This window comes from Garra rufa, chromosome 12, assembly GCF_049309525.1.
Source record: "Garra rufa chromosome 12, GarRuf1.0, whole genome shotgun sequence".
NCBI lineage: Eukaryota > Metazoa > Chordata > Actinopteri > Cypriniformes > Cyprinidae > Garra > Garra rufa.
In genome coordinates, this window is record NC_133372.1 from 22,325,123 (window position 1) to 22,346,193 (window position 21,071).

Here is a 21,071-nt window from a genome sequence, read left to right on the forward strand (position 1 = left end):
CAGTGGCCCAGTCAAAGTCCTGACTTAAATCCAATTAAGAATCTGTGGAGGGAGCTAACGATCAGGGTGATGGCAAGGAGACCCTCCAACCTGAAAGAGTTAGAGCTCATCGCTAAAGATGAATGGGCAAATACCAGTGGACACATGCAAAAAGATGGTCAGCAATTATAGGAAGTGTTTGATTGCTGTAATAGCCAATAAAGGCTTTTCTATTGATTATTGAGAAGGGTATGAATAATTTTGGACATGCCACTTTTTGTTCAAATGTAAATAAAAGCTGAGAAATGTTTTTTTTTTTTTTTTTTCGCCTCTTGTACATCGTCTTATTATCTTTTGGGAGAAGCCTGTGTCATTTCCGGTCAAAAAAACTTGCTGGTTGAATAAAAGTAATTTGAGGTCAGAATTTGCCAGGGGTATGAATAATTTCAAGCTTGACTGTATATATATATTGAGAAAATCGCCTTTAAAGTTGTCCAAATTAAGTTATTAGCAATGCATATTACTAATCAAAAATTAAGTTTTGATATATTTTACGGTAGGAAATTTGATCATTTTGACCCATATATACACTGTATTTTGTCTATTGCTGCAAATATACCTGTGCTACTTAAGACTGGTTTTGTGGTACAGGGTCACATATGAATATATGTCTAATCGTGTGTTTTACTTATAGGTGCTATTTCAATGACATTGTCTACAAAATATTTTAGCTTGTGCATCTACACATTGTCCACTAGGTGGCAAAAGTGTCAATAAATTCTCCAAACATGGGAAGCATATGTTCTTAATCATTGCAAACAATTAACTGCAGTGTGAATATGCTCTATAGAACTGTAAAGCATTTGTGAGTAATAGATAAACAATGTACAAATTTAAATTAAATAGGCACTGTGTCTAAGACTGTCCTCAGGTGCGATGTATAGAGGTGTACAGTGGACAACAACGAGGAGAGCTTAGTCTACAGCTGGGAGATATGATTAACGTCATGCAGAAGACTACAGATGGTACTGTTGCAACACAACCCTGTCATTCCTAATTAAATTAATTTAAAATCTATTAATGGTTTTGAGAATTTCCATCTACTCTCTGCGCTCTTGTAGGGTTTCTGGAAGGCCGCAGGGTACAGGATGGACAGCGGGGCTGGTTCTCCTCTGCATGCGTGGTAGAAATCACCAATGAACATGTGCAAAGACGTCACCTTCGCCAGCGGTATCATGTCCTACAGACAGCCACACGCCTGCTGAGACAACGCAGTGAGGGACTTGAACAACGAACCACAAAATGCTTTAAATGACAGACTGCGTTTGCATTTTTTCACTTACTGACTTGAAATAAATTAGTAAATAATTATATATGTGACCTTGGAGTACAAAACCAGTCTTAAGTAACAAAATACATTGTATGGGTCAAAATGATCTATTTTGCTTAAAACCATTAGGATATTAAGTAAAGATCATGTTCCATGAAGACATTTTGTACTCTTCCTACCATAAATATATCAAAACTTAATTTTTGATTAATAATATGGGAAATTTTCCAGATATTCAAATAGTTGTATCTCAACCAAATATTGTCCTATCCTAACAAAGCATACATCAATGGAAAGCTTATTTATTTAGCTCAATTTCAAAAGAAAGTGACCCTTATAACTGGTTTTGTGGTCCAGGGTCACATATACAAGCTATATATAATTCAACTGAACTATCGCCAGTTGGTCAGTTGGTCTTTTGGTCTTGGTTTATATATGTGACCCTGGACCACAAAACCAGTCATAAGGTTAAATTTTACAAAACTGAGATGTATACATCATATGAAAGCTCAATAAATAAGCTTTCTATTGATGTATGGTTGTTGGGATAGGACAATATTTGGCTGAGATACATCTATTTGAAAATCTGGAATCTGAGGGTGCAAAAAAATCAAAATGCTGAGAAAATCACCTTTAAAGTTGTCCAAATTAAGTTCTTAGCAATGCATATTACTAATCAAAAATTACATTTTGATATATTTATAGTAGGGATTTTACAAAAAATCTTCATGGAACATGATCTTTACTTAATTTCCTAATGATTTTTGGCATAAAAAAAAAAATCAATAATTTTGACCCATACAATGTATTTTTGGCTATTGCTACAAATATACCCCAGCGACTTAAGACTGGTTTTGTGGTCCAGGGTCACATATATATTTTATGTGTCTGGTTTTACAGAACGACTTCAAACGTCCTTACATGTGATTTAAGAAATACTGAAACTATGGTTTACAACAAATAATGTGATCAGTAGTACTTATTCTTGCTCCAGTTTGCAAATGTGGAGTTGTTTTTTATGTAGGCGGTAATGCTTATTACCTTCTGTTATTTTCCATTCTGTTTAAATAAAATTTCTAATGATAATCCATATCCTTCTATTCAGTTTTAGTCCGTTTTTGTTCATTTGACACCTCAACTTTCACACTAATTTGCTTATATATTCACTGTTTTGAATGACACCTTACATGTGATGCTTGAAGTTTCCCTTATTTTGCATGTGAACAAACAATATTTCATTATTTGGCATTCCTGTGATTTTACATTTCCTGGAAATATGATATAGTGCATAGACACAACTAGAGTTTTGAATGAAAACTTTCAAAGTATTTTTGTCTTCTTAGCTTAGACGGTAATTTATGCAGCACTCAAACGCAAAACAATAGTTTGACTTTAGTTTTCGTATTTAAAATAATACTGTTTAATGTAAATGTTTAATTTGTTATAGTATAATATTATATGTGATATTGGACCACAAAACCAGTCTTAAGTAGCACGGGTATATTTGTAGCAATAGCCAAAAATACATTGTATCGGTCAAAATAATAATTGTTTTATTTATTTATAATTAGAATATTATGTAAAGATGTTTCATGAATCTGTTTTGTACATTTCCTACCGTAAATATAGCAAAACGTATTTTTTGGTTAGTAATATTGCTACGAACTTCATTTGGATATTTCTTAATATTTTATTTTTGCACCCTCGGCTTCCAGATTTTCAAATAGTTGTATCTCGGCCAAATATTGTCCTATGCCAACAAACCAGTTTATTTTTTCAGCTTTATACATTCAGATGATGTATACATCTTAATCTTCAAATAAATTATGACTGGTTTTGTGGTCCGGGGTCACACAATGTATTATATTATCAACAAACAAACTTCGAAACCAATCAAATTAATCCGCAGGTACACCGCTTGGCCAATAGCTGCCGACCATTTCAGTCTGAGTCTCAACCAATAGAAGGCAGGATCTGCCTGAAGCCGTCCAATCAGAGCGGAGCTTTAGCCGCAGTTCGCCTACAACGACGGTCGGACGTGTAACTCATATAGAGTTGAAGAAATACCAGGCGAAAAATAAAAGGTATGATGTTGATTTATCACAAAATAGAGATTAAAAGTACATTTAAACCAGTTATAATGGCAGTAGCTTATTTAAACCTATCTCTGCGAAGCATATGGTGGAGTTTATGATCTTCTCGCATGTTTGTGTGGTTTGACTAAACTTTCTCAGTCTTTGTTTCATCTGTAATGACAAACAGCAAAATGTGTGTTTTTATTTTTCGTCGTGTTTGAGGATGTTGTTGTCGGTGTTATTGAAATACGACGAGTGAAATAAGTTTGCGGTAAGGGGTTAGGCTATTGCAGAGATTTTTATCTTGCTTCCATATAGTTTTATCTCATTACATTATACAACTCCAGAGTTTAAGCTAAGGCTTTTAATTTAATCGCGTTTAGCATTTGTGCATTAAGTATCAAGTGCAGCCTGCAACGAGAGAGTTCTTTTCATTACTAAAACAAAAAAAGATTAATGGTCACTAAACATTGGCTGATACAGCTGTAGGAATTGCTCAAACCCTTAGATAAACTATTCCGTCTCAGAATTGTTAACTTCATTCCTATGAGGGGGAAATAGTCCGTTTGGATCACAGCGTGTGCTTTGAAGGCTTTCCAGTCAAATTACTTAAACCAACCTGTTGCATTAAAGAGCCAGAAACATGCTGGATGATGTTGGATTTAATGAATGTTATTCTCAGTTGTCCCTGTTGCTTTAGAGATCAAAAGAGTTCAACTAGAGCTTGTTTAAGTTGGTCGTATTGCATTGATGCTTGTGGTGTTGCCAATGTTAATCAGACCTCATGCAAAGTCACTGCTAAATTTGGCAGTAGGTTAGTATTTTATAATGGGTAATGTGGGCTTGTGTCTTGTGGTCATGTCTCTGCTATTGTGCTGGTCAATCGTGACAGGAACTTTTTGAAGTGTCATATGAAGGAAAGCAAATGGAATCACACTATTTTAGTGTAAATGTTAATTGTGTCATCAGATTGTGGTTGTTTGCCTCCAAACCTTAACAATTAGTCAATCAAGGTTGACAATAAATGCATCAGCTCTGACTCATGCCTGTCCTTTAAAATTGGCATGAAATGGAAATATTTATTTTTTTTCTAAGTGCATGTCATTGATCTTATTGTGAATGATTCATCCATGCATGGCTTGTTTAAAAAAAGTTTTTATAGCTTGTAGATTTGATATCACAATACATAAAAGCTCTGTCCATACACGTGATTTAATAATCTGTTGAACGCTTGCTTTGTTGTTTTGGCTGATATTGTATGATATTTTAGCTTTTTAACTTATTTGGATGTTGGTTTTAATATGGAGTCAACCAGTGAAATTAGACATAGGCCAAAAACTGTGAACTCGACAAATGTGCAAGTCTTAGGTTTTAAAGCTGAATTAATTCTTAAACTATGTGCTATATTTGTCTTCTGAAGGAGTCTGTTCACCTTCAGATGATCATAGATGAATGATTTAGGTTGGTATGGTTATTATCGTGTTAAATATCAAGAATAAAATAATCATTCATATCTGTTGATTGACTATCATAACATGAATAAAATGAATATGGTACTGCTGGACATACACTACCAGTTAAAAGTTTTTGAACGATAAGATTTTTAATGTTTTTTTTTTTTTTAAGAAATCTCTCTTGCTCACCAAGCCTGCATTTATTTGATCCAAAATACAGTAAAAACAGTAATATTGTAAAATATTTTTACTAATTAAAATAACTGCTTTCTATTTGAATATATTTTAAAATGTAATTTATTTCTGTGATCAAGCTAAATTTTCAGCATTTTTACTCCTTCAGAAATCTTTCTAATATTCTGATTTGCTGTTCAAGAAACATTTATTATTATTATTTTCAATATTTAAAACAGTAATTTAATTTGAATAGAAATGTATTAAATGAATAGAAAGATCCAAAGATTAGCATTAATTGAAAATAAAAAGCTTTTGTAACGTTATACACTACACCAGGGGTGCCCAACCCTGTTCCTGGAGATCTACTATCCTACAAAGTTCAGCTCCAACCCTGAAGAATCACACCTGAACCAGCTAATTAATCTCTTAAGTAGCACTTGATAATTACAGACAGCTGTATTGGAGCAGGGCTGGAACAAAAATCTGCAGGTAGGTAGATCTCCAGGAGCAGGGTTGAGCAGCCCTGCACTACACCATCCAAAAGCAATCTGGGCCCCGTTTACACGAAGGGAAAACGCAGATATTTCCCTGCGGTTTGGCCTCTCATTTACACGAAAACCCCATTTTTATCGCAGAAAACGATTATTTCTAAAAACTCCGGCCAAAGTGGATAAATTAGAAAACGCCGTTTTCACGTTGTAGTGTGGACTGTGAAAACGGAGGCTTTTGAAAATGATGACGCATATTTATAGTCATGTGACGCATATTGTACCAATAGATATCTATGTTTACACCAGTAATTGTGCCTGTGCTATTCACACACTGCTGCTAAAGAGATTTACCTTGTACACTCTTCAAATTACAGTCCTAAAATGATGACGGAAAATTTACTCACAGTTGCTGTCCTGCAAAACATGACGACAACTGCTTTTCAGATAAAATATGAATGAGCGTGATATAGACGCGTCAGTGGATAATGAGATATTTCCGTAAATTATCCCGCTAGAAGAATTGCGTGAAAACTTATTACGTCTGTATAATTTTGGAGGCTTTACGCATGCGCAGTAAGGCGAATTTGATGTTTTCCTACGTTTCAGTGTGGATGAGAAACTTTTGGAAAACGCTTGGAAACGCTAGTGTGGACGGAGAGCGTTTTAAAATTAAAACTCCGTTTTCAAATGTATCCGGATTAATGTAAACGTAGCCCAAGAGTCAGTATAATTTTATTTATTTATTAATTTTTTTGTGAAATAAATATTAGAAATTAATACTTTTATTTGGCAAGGATGCTTTAAATTGATCAAAATTGGTGATAAAAACATTTAGAATGTTACAAAAGATTTCTATTTCAGACAAATGCTTTTTATTCATCAAAGAAACCTGAGAAATTCTACTCTGCTGTTTTCAACATAATAATAATAATAATAATAATAGTCATAAATGTTTTTGAGCAGCAAATCAGAATATTAGAATGATTTCTGAAGGATGACTGTAGTAATAATGCTAAAAAAAATCAGCTTTGGAATCACAGAAATAAGTAACATTTTCAAATATATTCAAATAAAAAAGTTATTTTAAATAGTAAAACATTTTACAATTTTACTGTACTTTGGATCAAATAAATGCAGGCTTGGTGAGCAGAAGAGACTTCTTAATCTTAAAAAAAAACATTGAAATTTTGACTGGTAGTGTGAATTATGTTCTTGTATTTCTTTCTTTCTTAAAAAGAAAAAAATGTCTGATTATGGACTCTAATAATCTCTGCAGAACCAGTTTAGTCTGTTTTCATAGTAGAAATGTCTTTGAATCCTGGATTCTGCCATTATATCAATTCCTGTTAAACTGGCTTGAGATTTTGTATCATTGTGTTGTTTCTTTGATCGTTCTGTTGTCTCCAGGCAGAGGTGTGTATATGTGTGTGAGAGAGGGGGTAGGCTGCATTGGGAGCAGCTATGGGTGAGATCGAGGGCACCTACCGCTCCTTGCAGACCCCTGCAGGCACACGGCTTGGAGCTCAGTACAACACCGGCATCAGCACCCTGGAGCCCGGGCAGAGCCTCAGTTCAGCTATGGGAGGAGGAGGGAAACACCACAACAAGGGCCTGCAAATCCGCGTCCAGGGCCTGGATGATGCTCAGGAGTTCTATGAACTTGACGTGAGTCAATTAACATCATCTAATTTTTTTTGTGTGTGTGTCTGTTCATCTCCATAAAGGTCTGTGTAAGGGTGTGTTCACACTTTATTTAATTGGTCTGGACCAAAAAGGAAAATGATACATTTGGTCTAGGGCTGTGCAATTAATCGCAATCGCAAAAAAATGAATGCCACGTAATTCGTCGATTTTTGGATTAATAAATCAAAAGTTGGTCTGTCACTTAATTCAAATCGCGATATGGACTAGTGTCTGTGAAAACTGAAATGCAAAAAGACCGTTTTAATATGAGTCCTGCATGTTCTGTTTGCTTCTGTGTGTATGAATGGTGGATACGCGTTTTATTTCTTTACTACATGCAGACTGAAGCACACGTGACGCTCCCGCTAATTTTTGGCATTTGCATCTCACATGAACAGATAAACTCAATCGCTAAATCGCTGCTGTGAGTTTCACTTTTACCGTTTCATTTGAGAAAACTAGCATCATATACACACAGAAACTTCACTGCAACCTGTCAAAATAAAAGTACGGTTTAACATGTAACAGAACAATATTAGTCCTGTATTACTTTTGTACAGTATAATGTAGGTGTTTATATATTCCTATTTAAATAATTTACATAAAACAATATATGATAAAAAAATATATTACAACAAGATTAACCACTTAATTATTACTTAAACGTTTTAAACTGAATATAATTTTTCTTCCACGCATTGATTTTAACAGGAAATTTTTGTTTGTTTGACAAAAATTAAAAGGGTTTATTTTTCATTTGATTAAAAATAAATAAATGTTAATGCTTTTTCATTATCAGAAAAATTAAAACACATAAGAATTTCAAAAAAAAAAAAAAAAGGCAAAAGATTTTAGAACCCTCAAAATGTTAAAATAGAGAGTTTTGGACTTATTTTTCCACTGAAATGAACGTATTCGTTATTGCACAAAGTAGGCTAAAGTACTGGGAGAAAAAGTAAAATGGCTTATTTATTTTATGTTGTCTGTTTTAAAGACAATTTTACTACAGTTTTGTTTATTAAACTTAATACTATGTTATTTCATTGTGAAATGTTTTGTTATGCACTTCTTGTGCACTGAATACATTTAGAATGTATGTATGTAGCTTGTTTGAAAAAGCAAAAAAAAAAAAAAAAAAATCGCAAATAAAATCGCAATCGCAATATTCCTTCAAAAAATCGCAATATGATTATTTTGTCCATATTGCACAGCCCTAATTTGGTCCTGGTCCGCTTAGTGTTCACACTAACATTTTTGACAGCGAGCCTAAAGATACTGAACCTGAAGGCATAGTGATACGTTCACAACCTGATTGGTCATAATGAATGATGAACTCTCCACAAAGAGCTCACAAAAGGCACTTTACCTCCTTGTTTCAAGTTTGCCCTCTGCTCATTTTGTTTAGAATACACCACTTGTTCCCTTCATGAAATCATGTAGCATAGTGTTACATCTTGTCATTGCTTCCTGTTTTTGGTTTGTTTTGAAGTACTTGGTCCATGTTGCATTCATATTTCATTGGAACTGCACCAGAGTTCGTTTGGAAGCGGACCGAGACCCATCTTTTTTTTTTTTTTTTTTTTTGGTGCGCATCAGGATTCAGTTGGCAGCGTTCACACTTACTCAAATAAACCGCACTATCAGAGAATCACAACAGAGTTTGTTTTAATTAAACCAAACATGACAAGTGTGAACACACTCTAAGAGATCCTGAATTTTTTATATATTTATGGTAAATTTGTCACAAATCTAAAATAGAATGTCTTTTAATGGGCTCTTTAATTGGCACACTACTGTTTAAAGGGTTAGCTCACCCAAAAATTAAAATTCTGTGATTAAGTACTCGCCCTCATGTCATTCCAAAACCGTGAGACCTTTGTTTATCTTTGGAACGCAAATTAACATATTTTTGATGAAATCCAAGAGCTTTCTGACCCTTCATAAACCACAAGGGTTGTACCACGGTCAAGGCACAGAAACATACACAAAAAAAACTAAAATAATGACTTTATTTAACCATGGTCGGAACCTTGTTGTCGATGGAGGGTCAGAGAGCTCTCAGTTTTTATCAAAAATATTTTAATTCATGTTCCGAAGATGGATGAAGGTCTTACAGGTTTGGAACGACATAACAGTCAGTAACTTTTGACAGAATTTTCATTTTTGGGTGAACTATCCCTTTAATGATTCTTCCAAAGTATTAGAGGTTGAAAGTTTGATTCATTTTGAAAAAAATCCAACACTCTTTTTAGTGATTGTCTATTCAGGGACTGTTCAATGAATCAATTCAAAACTTTGATTCAGCTTTGTTTTTTGTCATCAGTCAATTTTTCATGTTTTATATAGCTTATTATATTGGTGCACTGCATAAAAATGTGCATAGTAATTAAATATAACTCTTCCCTGTATTTATTTAGCAAAGAAAAACATACCGTGAATTTCACTAGTTTTTAATTGTAGTTTGCTTTTTAAACCAAATTAAACATTTTGAAACTACTTAACCACAATAACTGGTTGAACTGTTGAAATTATGCATTTCACATATTTCTACACCCTGATCACACTTCCATGGTTGTCTGGTTAATTGTTTGCCTGGATGTTTGTTTGAGTGATTCCACTGCACAAATATTGTACATTTGCTATTATGTTTGCAAAGCTACCCAAAGTTTATTTAAAAATAAGCACACACTGTAGTCAGCACACTCTGTTTGGTTTTGTCCGTTTGCGGCCGTGCTGGAGAATGTAAACGGCCATCTCTCCGGAGACCTCTGGCAGCCTTGCTTTGCGTGCCGGGTTGTGGTGGGTGACAGCTGCCACATGGCTTTAGCCCTTAAATCCTGCGTCTTTAAGTCTGTTTTACACCCGAGGCCTGAAGTCACTTTCTAAGTGCTAGCCTGGCTGTCGTCACACATCTGACGTAGGCATTTTCTGCCTTGTTTTTATCACAATGGGTAAAAATAAAAAAAAAGCTAGAATTATTGGTGAAAATGCTTAAAGATTGCTTAAAGGGATATTTAATCCAAAAATAAAATTCTGTGATTAGTTACTCACCCTTATGTCATTTCAAACCCGAAAGACCTTTGTTCTAGCCTAGAATCTAGACGCGCCCCTAGCGGCAGCAAATTACATTTGCTTCCAATGGCAGTCTAGTTACTCTCCGTTCACTTGAGATTTCTAAAAATCCAAAATCGACCGGGCCAATCACGAGTCGGTGGGCGGGTTTAACATAATGACGACTGACGTGCGACCATAAGTTCTGTCAGACATTCTCTGGTTCTGTGAATTATGCGTGAGAAATAGAGCGATGGCTCTATTGAGGATGAATGGATGAATAATACGTTGTTTATATTTATTGAGTTTAAACGTGAAAATGTCTAGTATTATTGTATTAGTGTACTGTGATTAAAGAGGATCACAATGCTGAAAAAGCATGTTTGGATTTTAAATCAAAATAACGGATAAATGTTGTGTTTGTGGTAAAGAGCCACGGATCAGTTACGGACGCTGTGTGAAAGCAAAACGAGTCCGTGCTGCTTTTGCACCGCATACATAACGCACACGGACTGCAGACGCACTGTAGACGGAGTATGTGTGAAACAGGCGTCAGACATTCTCTGGTTCCGTGAATTACGCGTGAGAGATAGAGCGATGGCTGCCACTAGCGAACAAATTTCTTTCGAATTGACTTTGTCCACCACTCTGAAAGACTTGAAGTTAAGCTTTTCCACAACACACATGCAAGGAACTCTTTTCCGTCGCTCTGACTACGTAGTACGTCACCTTCTTCGTTGCTCTGATTGGTTGTAGCGCTATCCTATTGCGTGGAGAGGGAGTTTGAAAGACAACCGTTTATCCCACCCCTCTGGTTGAGCTCTGTCTATGGAGAGTGCCCAGACCCTACATTTATGTGGGTCTGGCTTGTCAGGCTACCTTTGTTCATCTTTAACACAAATTAGGATGTTTTTGATAAAATCCAGGAGTTTACTGACCCTGCATAGCAATGCAACTGCCATGTCCAAGGCCCAGAAAGATACTAAGGACATTGTTAAAATAGTCCATGTGACGTTGTGTAAATTACTTGTGGATTATTGTTGTGATTTTTATCAACTGTTTGGGCCCCATTCACTACAGAAGATCCACTGTGGTGAAGTGATGTAAAGCTACATTTTTTCAAATCTTTGGTTGAGCTGTTTCTTTAACGTCTCTCTGGGTTGACATGGAAGATTATCTAAATGATGTTAGATATAGTGTTATGCAAGACAGTCTAAGTATTTTGGTGGAGGATGAGAACTTCCCATGATTAGATCAGATAACAATGTGCTTTGAATTCCCCTGTTACAAAGATCAAACACGAGAGAGTGGAAAATGGTCATTATCCAGCTTTATTAGGCTACAGGACTCTGGAATGCGGTGGTACTAGCAAACATGCTGTACTGAAGCAGGGATACCCTGCTGGAGGTAAATGACTGTTCATATTACGTCTAGATAATGGAAGAACAATGGGGTCAGTTCTGGTTCAAAGATTTATTACTCTTTCTAGTGTTCCTCGGGAGTGTATTGGGACTTGTTTTCCATTACACTTAATTTAGCACAGCTTGTGTGTTTGAATTGCAGTATTGATTGATCTGTTGTCAGATGATGTGGATGTTTTATTAGGCAGGTTGTGTGTAGTGATTCATAAGGCAACATGGTTTCGTGATCTGTTCCATGATGCACAAACCAGTCTGGTGTTGCTCATGAAAAGGGTTTGTTTATTCTCAGCAGGAGTGTATGTGTGTGTGCGCATGCACATGCATTTGTGTGCTCACTGCATTGAGTCTGATGTCATGTTGCCACATCTGTTTCCAAGATGAGACTGTGTTCTCGTGTGCACACCCAGGTACACAAGTGTGAAAGCTGTGGGAAAATATCCCAAATTGACCCTCAGGACTAAACTACCAGACCAGAGAAATAAAGACAGATGTGCTGAACTACTGTTCATGTTAGTCTAAACATACAGAAAAGTTTGCATTGTCTGGTGATGGTTTTGATAAGACTGTTTTTGATTTAGTTTTCCAAATGTACAAGCATTGTTCAAATACAGACACTTTTCAAACAATATATTTTTATAATCAACAAACTGGTGGGTTCTTAAACAACTGAGCAGTCTTAAGAAATATGATATTTATTTACAATGTCCAAACAATCTCAGCCAAGGAAGAAGGGTCTTATCTAGCGTTTTTTTTTTTTTTACTTCTTAACCACAGATGTTCGTTTTGGTCTAGCTCTTGGTGAACTGTGTATATTCCTGTTTATTACAGTCAGGGTACTCCTTTCTCATTTCTCCTCCAACTTCAGAATTGCCAAACATCGCTTCAGAAGTAAGTGAACGTGCAACGGTCAAACGCCCTTTACAAAAAAAGGTAAAACGGTGATATAGGAAGATTTTGAAGTTGGAGGAGAAAATTAGATTTCGACATACCCTAACTGTCTTGAACCAGAGTACGCATATGCATCACAGAGCTAGACAAGATGAGCATTTGTGGTTTAAAAAGTATATAAATTGTCAATTTATTTAGAAAATAACCAATCATTTTGCTAGATAAGACCCTTCATTTTTGGCTGGGGTCATTTAGAGCCCTTTGAAACTGCATTTTGAAAATTCAAACTCGGGGGCACCATAGATATCCATTATATGGAGAGAAATTCTGAAATGTTTAATGTCCTTTACAACTGAAGAAAGAAAGACATGAACATCTTTGATGAAAAAGTACATTATCTGAATTTTGTTCTAAAAGTGAAGTACTCCTTTTAAGTAGTTGAAGTCTGTGTGACTGCAGTGGTTCAATTGTAATGTTCTGAAACTTTTTGTGTGCAAAGAAAACAAAAATAACAACTTTATTCAACATTTTCACAAGAATACCACAATGCAAAATGTCCGCTACGTCACAATGCCAACTCCAATGTAACACGGAAGAGAAGAAAATGTTGAATAAAGTCGTTATTTTTGTTTTATGTCCTTACTACCTTTCTGGGCCTTGAAATTGTCAGTTCCGTCACTGTCTATGCAGGATCAGAAAGCTCTTGGATTTCATCAAAAACATCTTAATTTGTGTTCTAAAGTTGGCATAATACTTCCAGCTGTTTGATTTTTAGGAACTGGCAGGCCCACACAGTCTGTAATGATTTGCCATGAGGGAACAAATGCTTATGCACGTGCATATTGGGCACCAGTCTGTTTATTTTGCCGCTAACCTTATTCCCAGTTCACCCGGAAACCCACTGACCTGCTCTCTTCGTCTGTGAGCTGCTCCTCTGCCTCGCCAACTTGTAATTTGTGCTGCCATCTAAACGCTGAAGGCCTGCAGCAATCCCAGCCTCAGCATGTATTTATGGATATGGGTTTGTTCTCTGCTCCACAGCGTCTGCCGGAGTTATAATTTTCTCCGACTTTGAAATCAGGAAAATTGTATTTATGGACTTTCACCCCTGTAGCTGGATTATGTGGATATCTTCAACTTTCATTTTGGGATTTGTAGCCAAACTGAATATTTGGGCCTGTTTACACTTGGCCACTTCATTTGTTTGCACTGATCGCATAGCTGATCTGATCATGAAAAGACCAGGTGCAAATGAAACACGTTCAAGATAGATTACCATCCGATCACTCGAACCATTTTAGGATGTAGTTTGAGGCATACGGTATTCCTGATGCATCTGGCCAAGTGTAATTTGTGTGTGTTGTCTAAATTGTGCGATATTGTCTCATCAGTGTGGATGCTGATCTCTCCTATTAAAGTCTTTGATCTTGTGAATGATCTGTTATACAGTATACACAGTCAGATGTAAGCAATGTGTGTGTGGCATGTGGTAATGCGCTGTCAGTTGACACGACACCTTGTCTGAATACTCCAGACACTTTATTTTCCTAATGTGTATAAATTGCAGTGTTTCTACTGGGAATTTACAGCTATTAATCATATTATTTTAAAACATATCTGTGACTTTAACATTAAATACAGATTGTAAAAGTCTTACCAACCCCAAACATTTAGTCTTCTTCTCACCCTAGGCTTTGCCCACTGGTGTTCAGTTGCTTAAAGGTATAGTTCACCCAAAAATGAAAATTTGCTGTTTATCTGCTTACTGCCAGAGCATCCAAGATGTAGGTGACTTTTTTTCTTCAGTAGAACACAAATGAAGATTTTTAACTCAAACCATTGCAGTCTGTCAGTCATATAATGGCAGTCAATGGGACCCATGGCTTGGAGAGTCAAAAAAAACAACATACACAGACAAATTAAACCCTGCGGCTCGTGAAGATACATTAAGGTCTTAAGACACCAAACAATTGGTCTGTGCAAGAAACTGAACAGTATTTATATAATTTTTTACCTCTGATCCACCGCAATGTCCAACTGTCCTAAGTGCATTCACAACAGCCAGCGCAAATGATATAAATACTGTTCAGTTTCTTGCACAGATTGATTGAGTCTGTCATCAATAGGAAAAATAGAGTGAAAGATCGTTTGCTTCGACGCATTTGGTTTAAACAGCTCATTCACGTCTTTGTACAGATATCAGAAAAAGTGGATAGTTTAAATTAAGTGGCATCCCGGATCATGTCAGATGATTTTTCGTACAGTTTTGTTTTGTAAACGAGGCACAGTGTCATTGAGAGTTCACAAATGCAATACTAGGTCTGACTGCAGCTGCATCACAAACTGTAAGTAAATGTTTTCATAATGCTTTGTCTGCTTTTGTCTTTCTTGCTATCTGAAATGCTTTAATAAGAAAGACCTGCTTAGCTTAGTTATTCCTGTCTTTTTTTTTCTTTTTGAATTTGATGGCTCTTTAGCTCCCATTGCATAATGGGATAGTAAAGTGTCTGTTATCAAGCTTCCAGCTAATTGGTCCTTGTCGATGCATATTCTGAGATGATTTGCAGTTTTGACATTTCCAGTATAAACAGGCTCAGAGCACTATCAGACGTCTGGCTCCCCATGAGTTTTGGTTCACTAGGCCAATAGGAAGTGATGAGGAAGCCAATACAACAGCCTAAACTTCCTCTCTAGTCCACACCCATGGGAAGACGCAGGCCTCTGCTCGCTCTCCTAAATAAACACAGCTGTCAGTCAAAGTCACAGATAGGCTTTAATTTACATGTGTGTAAGTTCACTTAGATTTATTTTGCATAGTGATATTTAAGTATGTGTTTTTTTTTTTTTTTGTTATTTTTAATTGGTTTTCATTTTTTAAAAATATATTTTTATATATACACTAACAGTCAAAAGTTTTACAATTCTCTTCTGCTCACCAAGCCTGCATTCATTTGATCCAAAATACAGCAAAAGCAGTAATTTTGTGAAATATTTTTACTGTTTAAAATAACTGCTTCCTGTTTGAATCAGTTTCAAAATGTAATTTATTACTGTGATCAAAGCTAACTTTTCAGCATCATTACTCTAGTCTTCAGTGTCACATGATCGTTCAGAAATCATTCTAATATGATGATTTGCAGTTCAATAAACATTTATTATCATTATTCGATATTTAGAACAGTTGAGTACATTTCTTTTTCAGGATTCTTTGATGAATAAAAAGAACCATAGATCAGCATTTTTCAAAATAAAGTCTTTTGTAACATTATACACTATATATACCATTTAAAACCTTGGACTCAGTATAATTTGTTTTAGGATAGAAATTATAGAAATTAATATTTTTATTCATCAAGGATGCTTTAAATTGTTTAAAAGTGATGATAAAGACATTAATAATGTTACAAAAGATTTCTATTTCAGATAAATGTTGTTCTTCTGAACGTTCTATTCATTAAAGAATAAAAATCTACTTAGCTGTTTTCAACAATGTTTTTTGATCAGCAAATCAGGATATTAGAATGATTTCTGATGGATCATGTGACTGAAGTAATGATGCTACAAATGTAGCTTTGAAATCACAGGAATAAATTACATTAAAAAAATAATAAAATAGAAAACGGTTATAAAAAGTTTAAATAGTTAAAATATTTCAAAATTTTAGTTTTTGCTGTACTTTGCATCAAACAAATGCAGACTTGGTGAACAGAAGACTTAAAAAAAAACATAAAAAAAACTTACTGTTCAAAAATTTTTGACTGGTAATGTTTTTTTTAATAAATTCAGTTTTTAGTTTAAATTTAAATTTTTAGTTATTTTAGTACATCAGGATAAAGGGATAGTCCAAAAGTGTAAATTTTTTTCATTAATTACTCGCCCTTATGTCATTCCAAACCTGTTGTGGTACTCTCGTAAAGTGTGTTGAAGACTGACACAGAAAGAGAAGAAACTGTTGATTTTGTTTTCATTATTTTAACAATGTCATTACTACCTTTCTGTGCTAGTTCACATTTTGAGTTGCGTTGCTGTCTATGCAGGGTCAGAAAACTCCAATTTCATTCAAAATCTCTTACTTTGTGTTCTGAAATGAACAAAGGTCTTTGGGGAACGACGTGAGGGTGAGTAATTAATGACAGAATTTTCATTTTTGGGTGAACTATCCCTTAAAACTAAATGAAAATTAGAAATGTTGCAACTATCTGAAATGAAATTTTTAGTTTCAGTATTTTAAATTTTATTACAAATAATGGAAATGTTTTTGAATGGTTTTAGTTGAACTGTAACCCTGAGTCCAAATCTGTTCAATACATTGCCATCGGAGTGCATGAAAAACCACAACACTGACCTAAATTCGTAGTCATAACAATGACTCCGGCAGCTGTGATGGAGTGGTCTCATCTCAGACCATCAGTTTTTATAATTTAGTTTGCCATATGCTGTCTCAGCTCTTGAAACAAAGAACGAACATGCGCACATACACATTTGCATGGAATTTGACCAGTGAGCGCTGCACGCCATTCAAGCCCTACCGTGACCTTCTGAGGAATCTACTGGAGCGCTGGGGCTCTGCGGGGGTAACGGCAGAAATAGACGCCATTAAGTGGAGACTGCAGAGACCTCTCGTACAACCCAAGGCCTGAGTGTACTTCTGCATTTTGGGAGAGCCCCAGCTTTTAGTCCTGAAGAGAGGCAAGAAAGGTTGTCTGTGTGGTAGCATGTCACACTGCTTCTCTTACTGAGCTGAGTCTGTGCCAGGACCAGGACCCTTGCCAAATACTCTCCAATGAGGGTCTGTTCACAGCTGCTTGAGGAGAGAGAGAGACTAGAGAGTCTCCTTTATCTGCTCAATGACACTATGCAACAGATATAAATATACCTCAACGGGGTGATAATGTTCTCTTTGTCTGGACAAATACTTTTGATACAAGTCTACAAATTTATCGGCAGGATGCTAGTTTTAGTGATGATACATCAAAATGTTACACTTACAGTTGCAACAGTGACTTCTGGGTCAATGACGTAGTTTTTATTTATTTTTATTTTTTTTCAGAACTCTTGTATGATGAACATTTTCAATTTCAATCACAATTTCTGAATGTTTCTATTTAAAATATCTACAGTCAAGTCCGAAATTATTCATGCCCCTGGCAAATTCTGACTTAAAGTTACTTTTATTCAACCAGCAAGTTTTTTTTTTTTTTGACCGGAAATTACACAGGCTTCTCCCAAAAGATAATAAGACAATGTACAAGAGGCGTCATTGTGGAAAAAATATTTTTTAGCTCTTATTTACATTTTTGAACAAAAAGTGGCATGTCCAAAATTATTCATACCCTTTGCAAACTGTGACAGTCTATGGGAAAATCCAAAGTTCTAGACCATTCCAAATAGTCCAAGCTGTTCTAAAGCATTCTAATTACCCTGATTCATTGGGAACAGCAGAACGTCTGTGTCATTTCTAATAAAAAAAACATGCTGGTTGAATAAAAGTAAGTCTGGGGTATGAATAATTTCGGGCTTGACTGTATACATTCTTTAATCGGGATGCATTTGCTATAACCAAACAGATGCAAGATATTTTGTAGTTTCCTGGGGGGAAAAATCTAAATTAAGAGCATTTTGCTTAAAAATAAGTAAAATGATCTGCCAGCTCTTTGAGCTAAGCCAGTAGTAGTACTTAAAATTTCATGTATTATGTATTTCATAATTTCATCTCTTTATGGATCAGCAAGGTTCAAGTTCAAGGTTCAAAATGTAACTCCCCTCAAAAGTAATTATTTTTTACCATAACGTACATGTGTTCAAGGTGTACTGAAAAAGATATATATTTTAATATTAATTACTATGTATTAATGTACTAATTATTATTTATATTGTTTACTATTTTTAAATAAATAAGAGTTTAAAATAGTTTTTTTAATTATTATTTCTCAAATTTTTAAGAACAGAGCACACATTTTAAAGGATTTTTTTCATTTTCCTTATTATACAGACTCTTATTTGTCATTGACGCTTTTGTCATTCTTTTTGAATATTTACAAGAACTTGATAAACATTACTTTACCACTCACATGGATCATAAAACTGATCTGTCCTGACTTTACACACTTGTAATTCAATCTTGGGCTTGTTCTCCATTGATGTGCAAGTAAAAATAGACTCTAATTGCTGCGTTGGATGTTTGAACTGGCTCAGGTCTTGAAAAAACAGCCTGTCTTTTCAAAGCTGAACCGCTGAGAATGTCCAGTGGCCAGAAATGGTCTTTGAACCTGCACAGACCTGGAAACACTCACATTAAAAGACATTTCCTGTACATAAATGACATTAATGGCACAACAGAAAGTAAAACACACCTTCCAAGAATGCTGGCTCCATGTGCCAACTTTAATCCTTACTGGCAAAATTCCCTCCCTAATAATGTGTGTTTTTCTTCTTAATATAACAATGTGTGTTGTGTAAGGCTCTGCAAAAACCCAAAGTAGACATTCCCACTTTGTTTATGTAGACGCTGTACCCAGATTCTTTCCTTTGTTAATGTTGGAGCCATTTTCGAATGTGCTTTTAGTATCAAAACAACTGCAACTGACAGTATTGGAGTCACCAGGTAAAAGAGATTTGAATACGATTGGTCAGAAGGCTCAGGGCTCCGCCCACACCTCGCAGCACCAGGAAGCTCAATAACACTAGGCCTTTTTATTAAGCTCATAACAACAGCAGAGAAAAAAAACACTGGCGTTCACTCCCTTCTTTGTGTTTAAGACAGACCTGCAGAGCGATTAAAATGTGTGTTTGTGTGTGTGTTTTGTTTGTGTGAGGCACAGATGAGTCTTTGTGGAGTGAGGTTCAGAGCAGCGAGGGGGCTGTTTCGATCATTGGGGAATGCGGAACAGTTGAGACCGAGGGGCTGGCTGATGGGATTTCGGAGGAGGGCTTGTCCAGCATGAGCAAACAAGCTCATAAATAGTTGGGTTGACAGGCTAAAGAGGGGCGAGTGGGAGGAATGGGGTGGGTGGGAGTAGACAGTTGAGCATTGGGTGGATTGTGTTGGTGTGGCATGAGGAGTATTGTGGTAGCTTAAAAAGTAGGAACTTGAAGTCCAGACTTTAGACAAGCCTTTAAACTTTAAAGACCAATAGATGAGTTTGATTGTGAGTCAGACAGATTTAAGTAGAGAGTCCTCAGTAATAATGGCGAACGTCATGTTTGCAGTTGCTTGGAATGAATTGCGATTCAGCTGTGTTGCTCTTTCAATCTTATTTTAGCTAGTTTTAGTATTGGTCTGCTTTTTTTTTTTTAAATGTGTGACATACAGAGCGACTGATGGCTGATAATGTGAGATACATGTGATTATTAGGAATGGCAAAAATTCCAACACTGTTTTAGGGCTTCATGACCCTATTAAAACTGGAACAATTTAATAACACTTTTAAAGTTATAGTTCACCCAAAAATGGAAATTACTGCATGATTTACTCACCCTCAAGCCATCCTAGTTGTATATGACTTTCTTCTTTCAGGTGAATGCAATTGGAGTTCTATTAAAAAAATCTCCTGACTCTTCCAAGGATTATAATGGCTGTGAATGGCTGTTGAGATTTTGAAGTGCAAGAAAGTGCATCCATCCATCATAAAAAGTACATTACACAGCTCTGTGGGTGAATCGATGCGTTTATGTTAGAATAATGTCCATATTTAAAATGTAATAAACCGTAATCTCTAGCTTCCGCTAACTGTTGTACGCGAGAGTGGTGTTCCAGTGGATGACATAGAATATAGGTGTAATATAAACTGATATATTTTAATTATAAAGATTGAGATGTTCACACATATGCTTAAAGTGCAGGTCGTTTTTTACAGTGTCCTAATATTGTGTTGCTGTCCCCTACAACAGGTTTAAATACATCTAAAGTCAGAAAACATTGTGATTTTTCTCAGAATATACGTTTATACATAGTCGTATGTCAATGATTTCAAAATAGTTTGTTCGAATCAGCTTTGAGCGTAATGTCTGTAAACCCCTCCCTTCCATAAGCCTACTCTGCTCTGATTGGTCAGCTGGCCAAGCCTGTTGTGATTGGCACAGAGAGGAGTACTTGAGCAAGTTGGCGAGCTCTACCATCTGTGTTACCCCAATAACATCGTATTTAGCCCCTGGAATGCAAATTTATCAGGGGAACCCTGACAAAAAACTTTTTTTTTGCCGATTGGGCTAGTTTTGAGTAACATTTGGGCGGGTTTTGTGAAAACCTGGCAACTCTGATGCACCTTTACATAAAACAATAATATAGTGCTCCAATCCATTCTTAAAATAATGACACAACAACATTTTGTTTAACACACATGCAAGTGAATTGTGCCCACAGCTAAAGTTTAGCAGCCAAACTGTAAACACAACAAAACAATAATGGTGAAAACGTTAGCCGAGTGCTAACCTGACTAACTGATGAAACAACACAGTTTGTAAACCAAAATATGTCTAAGTTACATTCTTTATTATTAAATGAAGTAATTAGAACAACGACA

The 21,071-nt window shown here is 35.7% G+C and overlaps 1 protein-coding gene across 1 annotated transcript in view; it reads left to right on the plus strand.

The window, feature by feature from the left end:
* The first annotated feature begins 3,332 nt into the window (after positions 1-3,332).
* Positions 3,333-21,071, plus strand: part of farp2 (FERM, RhoGEF and pleckstrin domain protein 2) — a 71,728-nt gene continuing 53,989 nt past the window's right edge. The window contains exons 1-2 of the mRNA XM_073852535.1: positions 3,333-3,393; positions 6,914-7,171. Coding sequence (XP_073708636.1) covers positions 6,968-7,171 — 204 coding nt within the window. The 5' untranslated portion in view covers positions 3,333-3,393; positions 6,914-6,967. The remainder of the gene's footprint in view (positions 3,394-6,913; positions 7,172-21,071) is intronic.